Genomic DNA, 22261 nt, shown 5'->3' with positions numbered 1-22261 from the left:
CTCTTCCGTTTTTACGTTATTTTTTTTTTTAAAAAGCTCTAAAAAAATATGGGAAATTATAGGCCGGTAAAATTACCATCAGGTGTAGGAAAATCATTGGAAGGAGTAATAAGGGATAGAATCTACAAGTATTTAGAGAGACAGGGACTCATTAGGGAGAGTCAACATGGTTAGTGCGTGGTAGGTCATGTTTAACCAATCTAATACGGTTTTTCGTGGAGGTTACTAGAAAAGTGAATGAGGGGAAGGCGGTGGATGTTGTCTATATGGACTTCAGTAAGGCCTTTGACAAGCTCCCGCATGGCAGGTTAGTTAGGAAGATTCAGTCCCTAGGTCGCAGTCGCGGGTAACATAAAGTAAGAAGAAACCTCTTACATATACATGGTGAGGTAGTAAATTGGATTAGACGTTGGCCCAACGGAGAAACCAAACAGTGGTAATGGAGGATTGCTTCTCTGAGTGGAGGCCTGTGACTAGTGGTGTGCCACAGGGATCAGTGCTGGGTCCATTGTTACTTGTCATCTATATCAATGATCTGGATCATAATGTGGTAAATTGGATTATCAAGCTTGCTGATGATACAGAGTTTGGAGGTGTAGTGAACAGTGAGGAATATTTTCAATGCTTGCAGAGGGAATTGGACCAGTTGGAAAAATGGGCTGAAAAATGGCAGGTGGAGTTTAATGCAGACAAGTGTGAGGTATTGCTCTTCGGCTGGACAAACAAAGGTAGTTCATACAAGGTAAATTATAGGGCACTGATGAGTGCAGTAGAAGATAGTGATCTGGGAATACAGATACAATAATTCCCTAAAAGTGGCGTCACAGGTAGATAGGGTAGGAAAGAGAGCGTTTGGCACATTGGCCTTTATAAATCAGAGTATAAGAGTTGGAATGTTATGTTGATGTTGTATAAGGCATTGGAGCGTAGAAAAATGAGGGCAGATTTGAAAGAGGTATATCTACTTGGATAGATCGTTGGCTGTTCGGCAGGAAACAGAGAGTGGGAATAAAGGGATCCATTCTGTTTGACTGCCAGTTACCTGTGGTGTTCCATAGGGGCCCGTGCTGGGGACTCTTCTTTCTACGCTGTATGTCAACGATTTGGATTATGGAATAGATGGCTTTGTGGCTATGATTTCTGATGATACAAAGTTAGGCGGGGTGCCGGTAGTCCTGAGGAAACAGAGAGTCTGCAGAGAGACTTGGATAGATTGGGGGATGGGCAAAGAAGAGGCAAGTGAAATACAATTTTGGAAATTGTACGTTCATGCACTTTAATTGATGAAATAGAAGGGGAGACTATTATTTAAAAGGGGAGATAATTCAAAGTTCTGACATGCAACGGGACTTGGGAGTCCTCGTGCAGGATACCCTTAAGGTTAACCTCCAGGTTGAGTCGGTGGTAAAGAAGGGGAATGCAATGCTGGAATTCATTTCTGGAGTAACTCAGTTCTAGGAGCAGGGATGTGTTGTTGAGGCTCTATAAGACACTGGTAAGACCGCACTTGGAATACTATGTGCAGTTTTGGGCTCCTTATTTAAGAAGTGCTGTGCTGACGTTGGAGAGGGTTCAGAGAAGATTCACTGGAATGAATCCGGGAATGAGAGGGTTAACATTCGAGGAACGTTTGATCGCTCTTGTACTGTACGCATTGGAGTTGAGAAGAATGTGGGGGGACCTCATAGAAACATTTCGAACGTTGAAAGACATGGACAGAGTGGATGTGTGAAAGTTGTTCCCCATGGTGGGGGAGTCTATTACGAGAGGACATGACCTACGGATTGAAGGGCGCCCATTCAGAACAGAGATGCGAAGATTTTTTTTTTGCCAGAGGGCGGCAGTGGAGTTCAGATCATGGGGCGTATTTAAGGCAGAGTTTGATAGGTATCTGTGTAGCCAGAGCATCAAAGGTTATGCTGAGAAGGCGGAGGAGGGGGAACAAATGGGAGAATAGATCAGCTCATGATAAAATATCGGAGCAGACTCGATGGGCCGACTTGCTCTCCTCTGCTTCTTTGTCGTATGGTCTTATAATATTATGATGGGTATACAGAGAGGGAATGCAGGAAGGATTTTTCCACTGTGGCTAGGGGAGAAAAAAAAAAACAGAGGACATGGGTTAAGGATGAAGTGGGAAAAGTGTAAAGGAACATGCGGCGGGGCCTCTTCACACAGAGAGCGGTGGGACTGTGCAATGAGCTGCCAGATGAAGTGATGAAAGCAGGATCACTTTTAATATTTAAGAAAAACTTGGACAGGTACATGGAATGACGGGTATGGAGGGATATGGTCCAGGTGCAGGAGACAGATGCATTCGAAACTAGGACTCTTGCGACTAAAACAAGTGACCCTGCAGACTGACGTCATCACTGTGAACTCTGACCTGTTTGTGCAGTGGTTGGCAGTCCGCCGGGACCCGAGGAAATGGGCGGATCTTCGTCCTCAACGATGCGGGTTTCCTCTTTCCGAAAGTTCAGCTCTGAGTAGGTGGAGGTCACACCGTCTGGGAGAGAGAGGGAGAGAGAACAGTTAAGAAAGAGGGTGAGAGCGGTAGAGATTGGGTGAGGGAGTCGGGGAGAGAGAGAAGAGCGAGGGGTGAAGGAAGAGAAAGAGGATTTAAGAGAGTAGGAGAGAAGGGCTGAGACAGCGAGCGAGAGAGAGTGAGGGTGGTGGAGAGAAGACAGAGACGTGGAGACAGAGAGAAGGCGATAACGACGGTCAAAGATGGGAGAGCGCGATGCGGGCATTGGGCAGGAAAATGCGACAGAAAGAACTGGGAGAGAGAACGGGGAGAGAAAGGGGAGAGAGTGAGAGAAAGGGGGGTAGAGGGGGAGAGCGGAGTGAGAGGTGTGAGAGATGAATGGAGGGGAATGAGAAGGGAGAGGGTGGAAGTGGTAACGAGAACAGGAGAATTTCAACGAGTGGGGAACGAGCGAGGGTGGCAGAGTGTCGGGAGCGGGGAGAGGGGTGAATACAGGAGGGGAAGGTGTGAGGGGAGATGAGCGGGAAACAGCGACAGAGAGAAGTGGGAAGAACGGGCAGAGCTGACCGGGTTATAAGAGTGAGCAGAGATAGAGCGAAAGAGTGCGAGGGGAAGACCGAGAGTAATAGAGACGGTGACTGTGATAGAGAAGAGACGGGGGCAATGAGAGAGGGCGAAGAGAAGGGGACAGTGGGAGACAGCAGGAGAAAAAGAGTGAGAAAGAAACAGGGGAGGAAGGCAAAGAGGAGACAGGGTAAGAGAAGGGGAAAGACAGAAAAGACAGTGGGGTTAGAAAAGGGAGAGAGGTGTTAAAGTTTTATACCGCACTCCCTCCTCACCGTCTCTTCCACTGTGCACCCCTCCTCACCACAACAGCACGACACTAACACATTTCCACCACCTCCGCGAGACACAGCTCGCTCCTTATTGCCCCTTCCTCCACTCGCCCTATACCATGCCATCTTTCCACAGCACTCCTTCCACACTCCATCCGACGGCGCTACCTCCTATTTCGCCCCTCCCAGGGCGCAACATTCCGCACCGACCATCAAAGAGAGCTCCCCCCTCTACGCATCTCTCACGCTTTCCCTCCGTGTTATTCTCAAACAGGGAATCATTCTGGTAAACTGTAGGTTTGCCCTGAGACCTCTCGACAGGATCGGACACGTCACCTAAACAGGTAAAAACTAACAAAGTTGAAACTGACCTCGATCTGTCCGGACCGGGGGCGCCGAAGGGGTCTTGAAATTAACTTCCACGTACGATACATGAGGTTCAGCTGGGGACAGAAAATTGAGGGTCAGACACAGAGTGAAGCTCCCAGCTCACCTTCCCATCCCACACTCCCAGGTTCAGACACAGAGTGAATCCCCCTAAACACTGTCCAATCTCACACTCCCGGGGTCTGACATAGAGTGAATCTCCCTCCACACCGTCCCATTACACACTCCCGGGGTCAGACACAGAGTGAATCTCCCAACACACTGACCCATCAAACACTCCCGGGGTCAGACACAGAGTGAATCTCCTCCACACCGTCCCATTACACATTCCTGTGGTCAGACACAGAGTGAATCGTACTCCACACCGTCCCATCACCCACTCCCGGGGTCAGACACAGAGTGAATCTCCCTCCACACCGTCCCATCACACACTCCCGGGGTCAGACACAGGGTGAATCTCCCTCCACACCGTCCCATTACACATTCCTGTGGTCAGACGCAGAGTGAAGCTCCCTCCACACCGTCCCATCACACACTCCCGGGGTCAGACACAGAGTGAATCTCCCTCCACACCGTCCCATCACACCCACCCCGTGGTCAGGCACAGGGTGTATCTCCCTCCGCAACCGCCCCATCACACCCACCCCGTGGTCAAGCAAACATTTAATCTCCCTCGCAACGTATTTCTGACCCCCTTACATCGGGAAGGAGTCTCTGAGTCCGTTTTTGTGAACGTCACATTCATATAAGTCTCGCTGTCGTCCATCCTGTCGAGGATTCTCTCCGTCTCTGAGCTCAGAAAGGGGAAGTAACCGTTGACAAAGGAAGCCCGTGTTTACAGGGGAGTTTGACCGGCAGCAACAAACACCAGATGAAGTGTTGATAAAGAGACAGGCCGAGAGCAGGGGGAGGAGTTGTCGGGCAGGAGGCAGTTTGATGGTGTGAATGTGCGTGTTCTCGAGAGGTATGTATGGCGGGGGGAGGAGTTGTGAGAGTGGGGACAAAGAGCAGGAGTGGACAATGAGGGAGTATGGGAGAAGTCAGAGAGGGAGAAATGGGGTGAGAGTGGGCAGAGAGGGAGGAGCGGAGATAAAATGGGGAGTGTCAGATGTTGGAGAGAATGGGTATAGAGAGGGGGAAGCGGCGGGAATATTTGCAAGAACTTAGGGGTAAGAAGGAAAAAGTAGACAGCGGGGTGACGGAGGAAAGGAAGAGAGAGAGAGAGAGAAAGGGACATGGAGAGGGAGAAGAGTAAGTGAGGGGAGGACAGAGAGTGTTACAGGGGGGAGGAGGGATGCAGGGGAGGGTCGATGGAGGGATGGAAAGAGAAAGGGAGAAAAGAGTGGAAGAAGTGGATCAGAGTGGGATGAGACGAGTGAAGAGACTTGAAAGGGAGGATATGTGTCACTCATACAGAGCCTCAGTTGACAAGATGAATTTTATCCCCTCGGCACCCAACCGCCACAAGCGGTTGGTCCCTGATTTGACCGTCGGACCCTCCTACTTCTCTTCTCATCGCCGGGGATTCAGACCCTCTCTGTGCGGGAAACCACGGCGCCAGGGACAAACACCCAACACCCACCGAAGCGAGCGAGCCCATCCCTCCGAGTGAAATGAACAGCTCCTCACAGTCTCTCTTTTTCTCTCTCTCTCTCGCCCCCGCCCTTCGAGTGAAATCAACAACTCCTCACAGTCGCTCTCTCTCTCTCTCTCCCCCTCTGAGTGAAATGAACAACTCCTCACAGTCTCTCTCTCTCCCTCCCTCCGAGTGAAATGAACAACTCCTCACTGTCTCTCTCCCTCCCTCCCTCCGAGTGAAATGAACAACTCCTCACTGACTCTCTCTCTCCCCCTCCCTCCGAGTGAAATGAACAACTCCTCACTGTCTCGCTCTCTTCCCCCTCCCTCCGAGTGAAATGAACAACTCCTCACTGACTCTCTCTCTCTCTCTCTCTCCTCTCTCTCTCTCTCTCTCCTCTCTCTCTCTCTCTCTCTCTCTCTCTCTCTCCCTGTCTATCTCTCTGACTCCCCCTCCCTCCGAGTGAAATGAACAACTCCTCACTGTCTGTCTCTCTCTCCGAGTGAAATGAACAACTCCTCACTGTCTCTCTCTCTCTCCCTCCCTCCGAGTGAAATGAACAACTCCTCACAGTCTCTCTCTCTCCCTCCCTCCGAGTGAAATGAACATCTCCTCACAGTCTCTCTCTCCCTCCCTCCGAGTGAAATGAACAACTCCTCACTGACTCTCTCTCTCTCTCCCTCCCTCCGAGTGAAATGAACAACTCCTCACTGTCTCGCTCTCTTCCCCCTCCCTCCGAGTGAAATGAACAACTCCTCACTGACTCTCTCCCTCTCTCTCTCTCTCCGAGTGAAATGAACAACTCCTCACTGACTCTCTCCCTCTCTCTCTCTCTCTCCGAGTGAAATGAACAACTCCTCACTGTCTCTCTCCCTCTCTCTCTCTCTCCGAGTGAAATGAACAACTCCTCACTGTCTCTCTCTCCCTCCCTCCGAGTGAAATGAACAACTCCTCACTCTCTCTCTCTCTCTCTGTCTTTCTCTCCCTCTCCCTCTCTCTGTCTCTCCGAGTGAAATGAACAACTCCTCACTATCTCTCTCTCTCTTTCTCTCTCTTTCTTTCTCTCTCTCCCTCTCTCTCTCGCCGAGTAAAATGAACAACTCACAATCTCTCTCTCTCCCCCTCACTCCGAGTGAAATGAACAACTCCCCAATCTCTCTCTCTCTCTCTCTCTCTCTCTCTCTCTCTCTCTCTCTCTCTCTCTCTCTCTCTCTCTCCCTGTCTATCTCTCCGACTCCCCCTCCCTCCGAGTGAAATGAACAACTCCTCACAGTCTCTCTCTCCCTCCGATTGAAATTAACAACTCCTCACTGTCTCTCTCTCTCCCCCTCCCTCCGAGTGAAATGAACAACTCCTCACAGTCTCTCTCTCTCTCTCTCTCTCTCTCTCTCTCTCTCTCTCTCTCTCTCTCTCTCTCTCTCTCTCTCTCTCTCTCTCTCTCTCTCTCTCTCTCTCTCTCTCTCTCTCTCTCTCAGATCTACACCAAATTAACACTAGAGGAAGTCGCGAGAAACAGATTGCTATGTTTAGACCATGCAGTGTTCAACAGTGTTCACGGGGTCAGACAGAGTGAAGCTCCCTCCACATCACTTTCTCCCCCCCCCTCCCAACATCGGGAAGGAGACTCTGAGTCCGTTTTTGTGAACTTCACGTTAATGTAAGGCTCGCTGTCGTCCATTCTGTCGAGGATTCTCTGCGTCTCTGAGCTCAGAAAGGGGATGTAACCGTTGACAAAGGATGCCCGTGTTTACAGGGGAGTTTGACCGGCAGCAACAAACACCAGATGATGTGCAGATAAAGGGAGAGGCCGAGAGCAGGGGAGGAGGTGTCGGGCAGGAGACAGATTGAGGGTGTGAAAGCGGGTGTTCTCGAGAGATGAGAGCGGCGGGGTGAGGAACTGTGAAAGTGGGGAGATTGAGGGGAGGGGGGATGAGGGAAGGATGTGGAGATCGGAGAGCGATAAATGGGTGACAGGGGGCCGGGAGCGAGGAGCTGAAATAAAGAGGTGGTACGGTCAGAAGTAGGAGATAATGGGTATAGAGAGGAGGGAAAACGGCAGGGGATATTTGAAGATAATTTAGGGATAAGAGGGAGAAGGCAGAGGGCGAGCTGAAGGGGGAAAGAAAGAGAGAGAGAGAGGGCATGGAGTGGGAGAAGAGTAAGTGAGTGAGGCAGAGAGTGTTACAGGGGGGATGAGGGATGCAGGGGAGGGAAAGAAGGAGTTGTATTTGTGACTTATGCAGAGCCTTGTTGTCAGGGAGAATCTTATCACTCGTCTCCTCCCCCGCCCCAGCAGTTGTTTCCTTGTTTGACCGTCCGACCCTCCCACTTCTCTGCTCACCGCCGGGGATTCAGACCCTCTGTGTGCGGGGAACCACGGTCCCGGGGACAAACACCCAACACCCACCGAAGCGAGCGAGCCCCCTCCCTCCGAGTGAAATGAACAACTGCTCACAGGCTTTCTCTCTCTCTCTCTCTCTCTCTCTCTCTCTCTCTCTCTCTCTCTCTCTCTCTCTCTCTCTCTCTCTCTCTCCTCTCTCTCTCTCTCTCTCTCTCTCTCTCTCTCTCTCTCTCTCTCTCTCTCTCTCTCTATCTCTCTCTCTCTCTCATCTACAGAATATTTACAGCAGAAGCAGTCGCGGAAACAAGATTACCATTTTTAGACTATGCAGTTTTCAACAAACAATATGGGTGTCTCGATATTGAAGTTAACAGGAAAATTAATCACGCTGATCTGTATCTCCGGTTTCACTCTCCTCTCCAAATAGAACATACGTTGAGGGTTATCAGTATTTCAGAGAAGTCTTGAAAGCCTGCGGCTACACTGACTGGTTCATCATTAAATGAACAAATGAATAGCAGGGACGTCAGCCCAACAGATGGAGTTCAGGAGCTCTCTGAAACACCCTCCATCACCTTCTGTCTATTATCCTTTTCGCTCTCTGCAGAAGTCACTGTCTCCCGATCTCTCCCAATAAATGTACCAATCTCGCTTCAGGTTCGCACCTCTCTCCCGCTCGCTCTCTCTTTCTCTGTACACCCTCCCGCCGTGAGTCTTTTCCATCTCAGTTCTCTCCACACTAAGCCTTCCCTTTCTGTCTTTACACCCTCTCTACTCCACTTTCTCACATCCCATTCTCTCCCGCTCACACTGTGCTTCCCCTCAGTGAAATGTGACATGGACGTTTCCAGGAAGGGCGCCGCCTGCTGGAGATCCGGGATCAGTTTCATTCTCCACGGTGAGTAAGGGCGAAGACTAAAGGAGAAGTGGGGTTTGGAACTGAAGGGGTGGGGGGAAGATGGTAAGTAGGATATTAGTGTCGGTGGCGATGTGCTGAAGTGGTGTATGTGTGTGTGTGTGTGTGTGTGTGTGTGAGAGAGAGAGAGAGAGAGAGAGAGAGAGAGAGAGAGAGAGAGAGAGAGAGACGGCATCAGCAAAACAAGCACTTCCGGGGTCAGACACAGAGTGAATCTCCCTCCACACCGTCCCAGCACACACTCCAGGGGTGATACAGAGTGAATCTCCCTCCACACCGTCCAATCACACACTCCAGGGGTCATACAGCGTGAATCTCATAAGAACATAAGAGATAGGAGCAGGAGGAGGCCAATCGGCCCCTCAAGCCTGCTCCGCCATTCAACAAGATCATGGCTGATCCAATCTTAACTCTAGTTTTCACCGAATCCCACAAGGCAACAGTGCCAACCAACAGGGCACCATGCCGCCCATTTTATTTTATTATTCATCCCGCCCAAACCCATGTGATCACCCGGGGAAAAAAAAACCGAGTTGCCAATTGAGGAGAAAAAATCTGGAAAATTCCTCTCCGGCCCATCCAGGCTATCGAAAACTGGTCCTGGAGATCACATGGCTGATCTAAACCTAGCCTCATGTCCACTTACCTGCTCGCTCACCGTATCCCCTAATGCCATTTTTATCCAGGAAAATGTCTATCTCCGTTTTGAATTTATTGAGTGTAGTAGCTTAAAAAGCTCTCTGGGGCAGTAAATTCCACAGCCCCACTACCCTCTGAGTGAAGAAATTTCTCCGCATCTCAGTCCTGGAACGGCATCCCCTTATTTTAAGATTATGCCCCCTAGTCCTAGTTTCACCCATCTTTGGGAACATTCTCCCCGCATCCACCCGATCAAGCCCCTTCACAATCTTATATGTTTCAATAAGATCGCCTCTCATTCTTCGGAACTCCAATAAGTAGAGTCCCAATCTACTCAACCTCTCATCATACATGAACCCACCCATCCCCGGAATTAACCTAGTGAACCTTCTCTGCACTGCCTCGAGAGCCAGTATGTCATTTCTTAAATATGGACACCAGAACTGCACGCAGTATTCCAGGTGTGGTCTCACCAATACCCGGTACAACTGCAGTAAGACCTCCCTGTTCTTATACTCCATCCCCCTAGCAATAAAAGCCAGCATTCCACTGGCCTTCTTGACAATCTGCTGCACTTGCATACTAACTTTTTGTGTTTCCTGCACCAGGACCCCCAGATCCCTTTGCACAGAAGCACTTTCCAGTTTCTCTCCATTTAGATAATAACTTGCTCTATTATTTTTCCTGCTAAAGTGCAAGACCACACACTTGTCAGTATTATATTTCATCTGCCAAATGTCTGCCCAATCACTAAGCCTATGTATGTCCCCCTGCAGGGTTTCAATGTCCTCCGCACTCCTTACACTCCCTCCCATCTTTGTGTCATCAGCAAACTTCGATACGTTGCACTTAGTCCCTTTCTCCAAATCATTAATATAGATTGTAAAGAGTAATCTTCCTCCACACAGTCTCATATCACACTCCCAGGGACAGGCACAGAGCTAATCTCCGCCCGCACCGTCCCATCACACACTCCCGGGGTCAGACACAGAGTGAATCTCCCTCCACAACGTCCCATCACAAACTCTCGGGGACAGACACAGAGTGAAGTTCCCATCACAATGACCCAAAATGCACGAAATTCTTGAGAAACAGCGCGAATATCCCACTCTGGATCCCACTACCAAGCACATCTTTCCCTCCACCCCCTCTTTCTGCTTTCCACAGGGATCGCTCCCTACACGACTCCCTTGTCCACTCGTTCCACTCCCACCCCCAAACTCTTCTCACCGATCCCCCTCCTGACACTTATCTTGTAAACGGAACAATTGCTACACCAGCACTTACACTTCCTCCCTCACCACCATTCCGGGCCCCAGATAGTCCTTCCAGGTTAGGCGACACTTCACCTGTGAGTCGGCTGGTGTGGTATACTGCGTCCGGTGCTCCCAGTGTGGCCTTTTATATATTGGTGAGACCCGACGCAGACTGGGAAACCGTTTCGCTGAAAACCTACACTCGGTCCACCAGAGAAAGCAGGATCTCCCAGTAGCCACACATTTTAATTCCACGCCCCATTCCCATTCTGATATGTCTATCCATGGCCTCCTCTACCGTCAAGATAAAGCCACACTCAGGTTGGAGGAACAACACCTTATATACGGGCTGGGTAGCCTCCAACCTGATGACATGAACTTCCGTTAATGCCCCTCCTCCCCTTCTTACACCATCTTTGACATATTTAGTTGTTTTTTCCCTCTCTCTCTGCCCATCACCCTGCCTGTTCTACTTCTCCCTCTGGTGCTCCCCATCCCCCTTTCTTTCTCCTAGGCCTCCCGTCCCATGATCCTTTCCCTTCTCCAGCTCAGTATCGCTTTCGCCAATCACCCTTCCAGCTCGTAGCTTCATCCCACCCCCTCCAGTCTTCTCCTATCATTTCGCATTTCCTCCTCACCCCACTACTTTCAAATCTCTTAGTATATTCCCTTCCATTTAGTCCTGACGAAGGGTCTCGGCCCGAAACGTCGACAGTGCTTCTCCTTATAGATGCTGCCTGGCCTGCTCTATTCCACCAGCATCCTCTGTGTGTTGTTTGAATCTCCCACTCTGCCCATTGTCCCCTCTCAGTGTCGGCTCAGAACTGAGAAACTGATATGGGGTTGAAGGGAGGACTAAATCCAGACATCAACTGTCTCACACAATTCCCTGTGAACGCAGTGAGGGAGGCGTTTGGGGCGAGAGGAGGAGTGGCAGAGACGATGGGGCTCTATGTTTGTGGTGAGTGGTGTGGAATGCGTATCGGGGATGAAGGGGATATCTGAGGATGGGAATGTGGTAGGTGAAGAAGGGGTTGAAGGAGTCGGAGAAACGTAGAAGCATAGAAAACCTACAACACAATACAGGTCCTTCGCATCCCTCAGAAATTACTAGGCTTAACTGTAGCTCTCTATTTTTCTAAGCTCCATTTACCTTTCCAAAAGTCTCTTAAAAGTCCCTATCGTATCCGCCTTCACCACCGTTGCCAGCAGCCCATTCCACGCACTCACCACTCTCTGAGTAAAAGACTTACCACTGACATCTCCTCTATACCTACTCCCCAGCACTTTAAACCTGTGTCCTCTTGTGGCAACCATTTCAGTCCCGGGAAAAAAGCCTCTGACGATCCACACGATCAATGCCTCTCATCATATTATACACCTCAATCAGGTCACCTCTCGTTCCCTTTCGCTCCAAGGGGGAAAGTCCGAGATCACTCAACCTATTCTCAGAAGACATGCTCCCTAATCCAGGCGACATCCTTGTAAATCTCCTTTGCACCCTTTCTATTGCTTCCAAATGCTTTCTGTAGTGAGGCGACCAGAACTGAGCACAGTACTCCAAGTGGAGTCTGACCAGTATCCTATATAGCTACAACATTACCTCTCGGCTCCTAAACACAATTCCAGGATTGATGAGGGCCAATACACCGTACTCCTTCTTAACTACAGAGTCACCTGCGCAGCTGCGTTGAGTGTGCTATGCACTCGGATCCCGAGATCCCTCTGATCCTCCACACTGCCAAGAGTCTTACCATTAATACTATATTCTGTCATCACATTTGACCTACCAAAATGAACCACCTCACCCTTAATCTGTATTGAACATCTGCCACTTCTCAGCCGTTTTGCATTCTATCAATGTCCTGCTGTAACCTCTGACAGCCCTCCACCCTATCCACAACACCCCCAACCTTTGTGTCATCACTATCTCTATAATCTTCTCCCACGGAGAAATCTGACACCTGACCAGGTTCGTTTCTCAATACCAAATCAAGTACATCCTCTCCTCTTGTAGGCTAATCTACATATTGTGTCAAGGAACCTTCCGGAATACATCTAACAGACTCCATTCCATCTAAACCCATTACTCTATGGAGATGGCAATCGATACTTGGGAAATTAAATTCTCCCATAACGATAACACTGTTATTATTACAGCTTTCCAGGATCTGTTTCACTATAGGCTCCTTGATATCCCTGTTACTATTGGGCAACCTATAAAAACACCCTGTAAGGTTAAAGACCTCTTCCTGTACCTAACGTGCAGCTACAGAGACTCCGTAGACATTCCCTCCACGGCGTCCACCTTTTCCGCAGATGTGACACGACCTCTGATCAAACGTGCCACGCTCCCATTTCTTTTCCCACCCTCCCAGTCCTTTCTGAAACATCTAGAAACTGGCACATGAATGAATAAATCCTATCCCTGAGCCATCCAACCCTCTGGAATGACCACTACATCATCTCTCCAAGTACTGATCCACGGTCTAAGCTCTCCGCTTTGTTCACAACACTCCGAGGTAACATAGACATAGCAAGCCTTCGGTCTGAGCTCGCCCCTTCCCTATAAGCTCCGTTTACACCCTCTCGCACTGTCTCCAAGCTTTAAGCCAACCTCCTCTTCCCTAGTCACTTAAGTTCGCTTCGCAGCCCCCACTTCCCCGCCAACAATTCTAGTTTAGTGATAGGACGGAGTGGAGGGAGATTCACTCTGTGTCTGACCCCGGGAGTGTGTGATTGGACGGTGTGGAGGGAGATTCACCCTGTGTCTGACCCCGGGAGTATGTGATGGGACGGTGCGGAGGGAGATTCACTCTGTGTCTGATCCCAGGGAGTGTGTGATGGGACGGTGTGGAGGGAGATTCACTCTGTGTCTGACCCCGTGAGTGTGTGATGGGACGATGTGGAGAGAGATTCACTCTGTGTCTGACCCCGGGAGTGTGTGATGGGACGGTGTGGAGGGAGATTCACTCTGTGTCTGACACCGGGAGTGGGTGATGGGACGGTGTGGAGGGAGATTAAATTTGTGTCGGACCCCAGGAGTGGGTGATGGGACACCTTGGATGGAGATTCAACACATGACTGACCCCGGGAGGGTATGATTGGACAGTGAGGACGAAGGTTCACTTTGTGTCGGACCCCAGGAACGTGTGATGGGACATTCTGCTTCATTCTGCGTCTGATGCCGGTTGTGTTTGCTGGGATGGTGTGGAGCGATCTCCCTATGTGTGATCCCGGGAGTGTGTGATGAGACGGTATGGAGGGATATTCACTCTGTTTCTGATCCCGGGAGTATGTGATTGGAGGGTGTGGAAGGAGTTTCACTCTGTTTCTGGCCCGGGAGTGTGTGATGGGACGGTGTGAAGGAAGCTTCATATTTTGTCTGACCGCGGGGTTCTGCGATGGGACTGTGTGGAGAGAGCTTCTCTCTCTGTCTGGCCACGGAATTCTGTGTTGGGAAGGAGTGGAGGGAACTTCTCACTGTGTGTGATGGGACGTGTGTCATGGGACGGTGTGAAGGGAGCTTCAAACTGTTTCTGACCGCGGGAGTGTGTGATGGGACTGTATGGAGTAAGCTTCACTCTGTGTGCCCGACCACCGGACCATCTGTGATGACGATGCGGAGGGAGCTTCACTCAGTGTCTGCTCCCGCGATTGTGTGACGGGACGGAGTAGAGTGACATTCACTCCGTATCTGATCCTGGGAGTGGGTGAAGGAACGGTGTGGAAGGAGGTTCACCCCATGTCTGACCCCGAGTACGTGTGATGGGAGAGTATGGAGGGAGCTTCACTCTGTATCGCATCCCGTGGTTGTGTGGTGAGACGGCGTGGCGGGAGAATCACTCTGTGTCTGACCCCGGGAGTGGGAGAAAGGACGGTGTGGGGGGAGGTTCATTTTTTGTCTGACCCCGAGGTTTTGCGATGGGTCGGTATTGAGAGAGCTTCTCTCTGTGTGTGAACACGGAATTCTGTGTTGGGACGGAGGGGATGGAACTTCTCACTGTGTGTGGTCCCGTGCGTGTGTCATGGGACGGTGTGAATGGAGTTTCACCCTGTTTCTGTCCCCGGGATTGTGTGATGGGACGGTGTGTTTGAAGCCTCACTTTGTCAGGCTCCGGACAGTGTGGAGTCATCCTCACATGGTCTCGCACAAATTTCCTCCTCGATTGAGCTCATTTCCAGCAGCTTCGAACCATTGTTTCAACATTCTTTCTTCGCCTCATCGTGAGGTTTAATGAGATAACAAGCGCCTTTCCTGTTGATCCATCCTTGTGAACACGTTTATTCTGTAAATGGGAAACAGAGAACAGTGAGTGACGATCTGAGTTTTGCTGACAGAGAAATTCTGAACCCACAGAGAGACATCATGTCGTCGCTGATGTAAATAGTCACGGGTACCCTCACTGAAGAATGCAACCATCCATTTTTCTCATGATCGCTCACTGTAGATATCTGTCCTGAAGACACACAACCCAAGTTCAGGAACTGTTATTTCCCCTCAGCGATCAGGAAGAGGGTACGGGGGACTCACGGCCCACACCAGCCGGTACAGAAACCGCTAAAACCCCTCAACCATATGGAAGGATGTACAGGAGCATCGGGGCCCATACCACCAGATTCAGGGACAGTTATTACCCCTCAACCACTCGGAAGGAGGTACAGGTACCTTTGGACTAACACGGCAGGTCCTGGAAAATTTATTACCCCTCAACCATCAGGAACGGTTCCAGAAGCCTCAGGACTCACACCACCAGGTTCAGGAACATTATGACCCCTGAACCATCAGAAATAAGGTACTCAGAACTCACATCACCAGGGTCTGTAACTGTTATAACCCCTCAACCATCAAGAAGGGGGTACAGGAGCCGTTGTTTAAAGAACGCTCTAAAATTAATCCGGGAAAGTACTGGCCGGTAAGTCTGACGTTTGTAGTAGGTAAATTATATGGAAGAGTACTAAGACATTGGACCTACAAGTATTTGGATAGACATGGACGTATTAGGGAGAGTTAAAATGGCTTTGATTGTGCTAGGTCATATTTAAAAAACCTATTACAGTTTTCGAGGAGGTTACCAGGAAAGTGGATGAAGAGAAGGCAGTGGATGCTGTCTACATGGACTTCAGTAAAGCCTATTACAATGTCCTGTATGGGAGATATGTTGGAAGATTCAGTCGCTAGGTATACATAATGAAGCAGTAAATTGAGTTAGATATTGACTCAGAGGGTCAAACCAGAGAGTGGTAGTGGAGGATTGCTTCTCTGAGTGGAGGTCTGTGACTTGTAGTGTGTCAAATGGATCAGAGCTGGTTCAATTGTTGTTTGTCATCTATATCATGGATCTGGAAGATAATGTGGTAAATTAGATCAGCAAATTTGCTGATGATACAAAGATTGGAGATGCAGTGGATAGTGAGGAAGGTTTCAAACGCTTCCAGAGGGATTTTGACCAGACGGAAAAATGGGCTGAAAAATGGCAGATGGAGTTTAATACAGACATGTGTGAGGTATTGCAGTTTGGAAGGACAAATCAAGGTAGAACATACAAGGTAAATGATAGGGCACTGAGGAGTGCAGTAGAACAGAGGGATTCGGGAATACAGATACAAAACACCGTAAAAGTGACTTTCACAGGTAGACAGGGTCGTAAATAGAGCTTTTGGTATATAGGCCTTTATAAATCAAAGAACTGAGTATAAGAGTTAGAATGCTATGGGGAGTTTACATAAGGCATTGGTGAGGCCGAATTTGGAGGATAGTGTGCAGTATTCGTCACCGAATTACAGGAAGGATATTAATAAGGTTCAAAGAGTGCAGAGAAGGTTTACAAGGATGTTGCCGGGACTTGAGAAACTTAGTTACAGAGAAAGGTTGAATAGGTTTGGACTTTATTCCCTGGAGCGTAGAAGAATGAGGGGTGATGTGATAGAGGTATATAAAATTATGATGGGTACAGATAGAATGCATGCATGCAGGCTTTTTCCACTGAGGCTAGGGGAGAGAAAAAGCCAGAGGACATGGGTGAAGGGGAAATGTTTAAAGGCAAAATTGGGGGAGGGGGGGCTTCTTCACACAGAGAGTGGTGGAATTGTGGAATGAGTTGCCAGGTGAAGTGGTAAATGCGGGCTCATTTTTAACATTTAAGAAAAACTTGGACAGGTACATGGATGGGAGGTTTATGGAGGGATATGGTCCAGGTGCTGGTCAGTGGGACGAAGCAGAAAAATGTTTCAGCACAGCCAGGAAGGGCCTAAAGGCCTGTTTCCCTGCTGTAATGTTCTATCTTTCTGTGGTTCTAACAATCTGCAATCTCTCTGCAGATCTGTTCCTCCGAATCGAGCAGAGTATTCTCTGGTCAACAATTTAACTCCAATGTCATCGCAATACATTTCTTATTCCTCATTTGCTCACTTCCATTCATGAAGGAAGAGCAGTAGATGCAGGTTATACGGATTTCAGCAAAGCATTTGATAAAGTACCCCATTCAAGGCTTATTGAGTAAGGAGGCATGGGATCCAAGGGCACTTACTTTGGGGTTCCAGAACTGGCTTGCCCATAGAAGTGGTTTTCCATCGTGGCTGTAGAAGGGTCATATTCTGCATGGAGGTCGGTGATCAGTGGTGTGCCTCAGGGATTTGTTCTGGGACCTTCAATCTTCCTGCTTTTTTTTTATAAATGACCTGGGTGAGGAAGTGAAGGGATGGGTTATTAAGATTGCTGATGACACAAAGGTTGGAGGTGTTGTGAATAGGGTAGCGGGCAGTTATAAGTTACAGTGCGAGATTGATAGAATGTAAAACCGGGCTGAGAAATCGCAGATGGAGTTCAACCCAGATAAAAGTGAAGTGGTTCATTCTGGTAGGTCAAATATTATGGCAGAATATAATATTAGTGGTAAGAATCTTGGCAGTGTGGAGGATCAGAGGGATCTTGTGGTCCCAGTACATAGGACGCTCAGAGCAACTGCACAGATTGACTCTGTGGTTAACAGGGCATACGGTGTAGTGGTCTTCATAAACCGCGAAATTGAATTTAGTAGCCCAGAGGTAATGTTGCAGCTACTTCGGACCCTGGTCAGACCCACTTGGAGTATGGTGCGTAGTGCTGGACGCCTCACAAGTATGTACCTCAAGAATACTTGAAAAGAGAGAAATATTTAATGAACATACTGCTGGTGGCTGGTAAAAAAAAAACTCTTACTAGGAAATGTTTATCAGAAGAGAGCCCAGCTTTAAACGCAAGGATGGAAATTATAATGGACATTTACAAAATGGGGAAGAAAACAGCATCTGTTACTCATAAATTGGAACAATTTGATTCATACTGGGGAAAATATTTTAACTACATAACACCTCATAGGCCTGATTTTATTCTCACAAAACAATGAATATGTTGTTAAAAAAAAAGATCACTTCCTACTTGTACATCGTTTTCTCCTTTGGCTTGTTCTTTCATTCCTCTCTGTCCTATAAGTGTAACCCTCAGATAAATATCATGTGGAGATTTGTGGCATATATGTCTATATGATTTCTATGTACAATATCTGAGATACATCATATGGAAATGTATGACTGATGGTGAATTTCAATAAAAAAAACGAAAAACATTTGAAATAGTACCGAGGAGATTCACGAGGAAATTACCTGGATCGTGGAGCATGCTTTATGAAAACAGGTTGAGTGAAATCAGCCTTTTCTCTTTGGAGCAAAGGAGGATGAAAGGTGACATGATAGGGGAGTATAAGATGATGAGAGGCATTGAACGTGTGTATCGTCAGGGGCTTTTTCCCAGGGCTGAAATTGTTGCCACAAGAGGACACAGGTTTAAGGTGCTGCGGAGTAGGTACGGAGGAGATGTCAGGGGTAAGTGTTTGACGCAGAGAGTAGTGAGTGCGCGGACTGGGCTGCCGGTAACGGTGGTGGAGGCGTATACAATAGGGTATTTTAAGAGAATTTTGGATAGGTACATGGGGCTTAGCAAAATAGAGGGCTATGTGTAGGTCTAGAAATTTCTAAGGTAGCGTCATGTTCGGCACAACTTGTGGGCCGAAGGGCCTGTATGGTGTTGTAGCTTTTCTATGTTTCCATGTTTCCAGGCATAAAACCTAAATTGGACAAATTGTCTTGTCTGTTCTGACTGTGCTCTGCGGGGACATTTTCTCAGCCCTGTAATGTCACCCCTCCTCCTGTAATTCCTTCTGTTTACTCTCGTCTAAAATAGGGAAACCCGAAATATCTTGCTGTCCTGCTTGCTCCTCCTACACCCAATTCTCAATAATGGCTGAAATATCATATTCACTGTGTTGATTCATGCCCTGAGCTCAACTGCATTTCTTAGAAGCTTCCTGCATTGAAATATACGGAGCTCAGGGGACCAATCGCATGATGCACAACCTTTCGATTCCTGCCTTTTTCTGAGGTCTTAACAATATCTGTCTCCAGATCGACTCCGCTGTCTGCTCTCTGAATCCCATCATCCTGCAAATTGACTTCAAACACTCTGCCAAAGACTCTCATGCACAGTCCTGTCAAACCTTCCCGCTAGGAAAAACAAACAAACAGACAAACCGTCTTCCATCTCTTCTGTTGACATCTCACGTTCCTTGGAATAAACACAATGAATTCTGAACCCCTCCCATCTGCACCGTAGCTTGAGCCACGTGCTAAACTGTATGGTCTTCCTAGGTCTGGGCACACTGGGACGGGTGGTGGTCCTGTCTTTTTATTTATTAGCTAAATCCCTGACCTCACTCTGCTGAAACACCTTCACATACATATCGATTTTATTGAAACATATATGGACCAGGACGTCGAGCTGCTCACTCACCCAATTAAGAATCATTGAATCTTTTTTTTTTGCTATTGCAGTTTAGCCTCTTTCTGGTGCACTTAAGACAACTACATTATTTCAAGGTGTTAGGAGAGGGGTCACAGAACATTCCCATTGAAATCCTCTCAATTCACATCTAACCCTGTCGTGCTGTCCACCCTCAAAATTTTTAATCAATTTCGCTGCCACTATACGTTCACATCAGTTCAGTTTTGGGCCCCGTTCATAGAAACCATCTATTTCTTCCCTCCACACTCGATTCAGATTTTAGACAATGGGGTTTGAACGGTCTTATGCGCATTAAGGATTTGTGCACTGATAATATATTTAATAGTTTTGATAACCTGTGCAGTAAATATGGCCTTCCGCATAATCATTGTTCTCAATACCTGCAGATTCTCCAGTTTGTCAAGGAAAAATCTCCCTCTTTTCCTGATCTACCACCTACTATGTTTTGGGACAAACTCACTCTTAGCTTTAATAATAAAGTGCTGAACTCTGTACTATACTCTCAGCTGATGTCTTTGGCAGTTCAAGATCGAAACAAAACTACGACTAGCTGGGAGGATGACCTTGGTGTGGATCTGGCTGAGGAATATTGGGCAAAAGCACTGAATAGGGTTCATTCCTCGTCATCATGTGCTAGACTCGGGCTCATACAATTTAAAGTTTTACACTGTACATTTAAGTAAAGCCAGGCGTGCTGACATATATCCTGGGACAGATGCTAGCTGTGACAGGTGTGACGTGGTACACATTGGAAGGACAAACTCCAAGGCAAGAGTACAGAGTAATTGGCAGGTTACATGGTAGTGTGAATGAGCAGAGGGATCTAGGGGTACATGTCCATAGATCCCTGAAAGTTGCCTCACAGGTAGATAGGGTGGTTAAGAAAGCTAATGGAGTGTTAGTTTTCATAAGTCGAGGGATAGAGTTTAAGAGACAAGATGTAATGATGCTGCTATATAAAACTATGGTTAGGCCACACTTGGAGTACTGTGTCCAGTTCTGGTCGCCTCATTATAGGAAGGATGTGGAAGTGTTGGAAATTGTACAAAGGAGATTTACCAGGATGCTGCCTGCTTTAGAGAGTATGGATTATGATCAGAGATTAAGGGAGCTAGGGCTTTACACTTTGGAGAGAAGGAGGATGAGAGGAGACATGATAGAGGTGTACAAGATATTAAGAGGAATAGACAGAGTGTACAGCCAGCGCCTCTTACCCAGGCACCACTGCTCAGTACCAGCGGACATGATTTTAAGGTAAGAGAAGGGAAGTTCAAGGGGGATATTAGAGAAAGGTTTTTCACACAGAGAGTGGTTGATGCGTGGAATGCACTGCCTGAGTCAATGGTAGAGGCAGATACTAGACAGGTTTATGGAAGAATTTAAGGTGTGGGGATATATGGGAGCGTGGGTTTGAGGGTCGGCACAACATTTTGGGCCTAAGGGCCTGTAATGTGCTGTATTATTCTATGTTCGATGTTCCTTCAATCCGGCTGGTTTAGTTCATGCATTTTGGTCTTGCCCACGGCTTGATGATAACTGGGCACTGGTTTTTAAAATTATCAGTGAGGTTTTGGGGGTGACACTGAAACCTTACCCGCTTATAGCTGTATTTGGTGTGGAGATGATGTTTTGGGTTTAGTTGCAAAGCAGTCGGATATCATTTCACTTACATCGCTTTTGGCCCGTAGGAGAATCTTGCTGGTCTGGAAATCTGCCACTACCCCATCTGCTGCTGCTTGGTTAGAGGACGTAATGTTTTTTTTCCTGAAATTAGAAAAGATTAAATTCACTCTGAGGGCGTCAGTGAGAAAGTGCTATACGGAATGGGGGCCTTTCTTGTCATATTTTGGGAGTCTTAAGTAATGACCTAATAGTTGAGGGCATTTGACTGTACTTGGGAAGTTGCTTCCATTTTAACACGCATATGGTTTACCTCACAGGGTGATTGATGAATTGTAATATGAGTGTATTCTGGATCATCTGAGATGTTGTAGATCTGTGTGGGACTTCGTCTTGAAGTAATGTGGGGGTATGGCTGTGAAATGTCCGTACTTGTATTTGTGAAGTGTTGTATTGTAAATACATTAGCTGTCATTGTATGTTCCGGGAGGGGGGGGGGGGTGAGGGGATCTTTGTTCAGGGGTAAGATACAAAAGCAAAATGGAGGAAAATGTAATCCATTATGTATCCTATATTGTGCCGTTCCTTCAGTAAAATATATTATTAAAACAATAATCGTAGAGAAGGGATGGTGTGCTGTGAAAAGAGGAAGGAAGGGGAGGAGAGTGGGGCCACAGAAAGGGTGTTCAGATTCAGCCGTTGGAGCAGAACGTGTGAGGCATCATTTTCCTGCTCCATTTTTCTGATTGGAGTCTGTTTAAAGGCCGAAATCTACTGACCCATGGCCAGGAGTCACAGACAGAGCGAGATTCCCTCCATACAATCCCTTCACACACTCCTGGAAACATACACTGAGCAACGCTCCCTCCGCAGCGATCCATCACACACCCCCGGGATCATACACAGAGTGCAAATCCCTCCATATTGTTTCAATACGCACTCCGGGATCACACACAGAGTGAAGCTCGTCCACACTGTCCAAACACGCAGTTCCTGGGTCGGATAACCAGCGAAGCTCCCTAAATATTATCCCATCACACTCCCGTACTCAGACATGTGAAGTACCTCCCGCACCACAGCAACACGCCCTACCGGAGTCACCAAAAGTGCGCAGCCCTCTCCCTCCTCCGGTCTCCCCACTCACCAATACCCAGACTTTCGGCTTTCCAGTAGTCTTGAATCGTGTGTGTCTCTCGGAGATGGTGTGTGTGTGTGTGAGCGGACTGTGTGCTGCCGTTAGAGGAAGGAAGGGGAGGAGAGAGGAGGCCAGGGAAAGGGTGGTGAGTTTGCAAACACTGATGCAAGTGGTGTGGAACACGTGACCGGCTTGTGCATGCAGAGTTGTGGAGAGATTCAGATCCTG

General features: G+C 48.1%; 1 protein-coding gene across 3 annotated transcripts in view; it reads right to left on the bottom strand.

The window, feature by feature from the left end:
- The window catches only part of LOC140719851 (uncharacterized), a 37589-nt gene extending 15450 nt beyond the window's left edge, over positions 1-22139 (bottom strand). The window contains exons 1-6 of one of the 3 annotated variants that reach the window (XM_073034769.1): positions 22043-22139; positions 20949-21042; positions 16970-17120; positions 14582-14728; positions 3693-3764; positions 2387-2506 (exon numbers count right to left, since the gene is read on the bottom strand). In XM_073034769.1, coding sequence (XP_072890870.1) covers positions 2387-2506; positions 3693-3764; positions 14582-14618 — 229 coding nt within the window. In that variant the 5' untranslated portion in view covers positions 14619-14728; positions 16970-17120; positions 20949-21042; positions 22043-22139. Of the gene's footprint in view, positions 1-2386; positions 2507-3692; positions 3765-4407; positions 4512-14581; positions 14729-16969; positions 17121-20948; positions 21043-22042 lie in introns of those variants that run through there. The other 2 variants (XM_073034770.1, XM_073034768.1) reach the window with 2 other exon arrangements.
- Positions 22140-22261: the final 122 nt, after the last annotated feature.

This window comes from Hemitrygon akajei, unplaced genomic scaffold (assembly GCF_048418815.1).
Source record: "Hemitrygon akajei unplaced genomic scaffold, sHemAka1.3 Scf000033, whole genome shotgun sequence".
NCBI lineage: Eukaryota > Metazoa > Chordata > Chondrichthyes > Myliobatiformes > Dasyatidae > Hemitrygon > Hemitrygon akajei.
The sequence above is the reverse complement of the archived record's forward strand: the minus strand, read 5'-3'. Positions and strand labels throughout refer to the sequence as shown.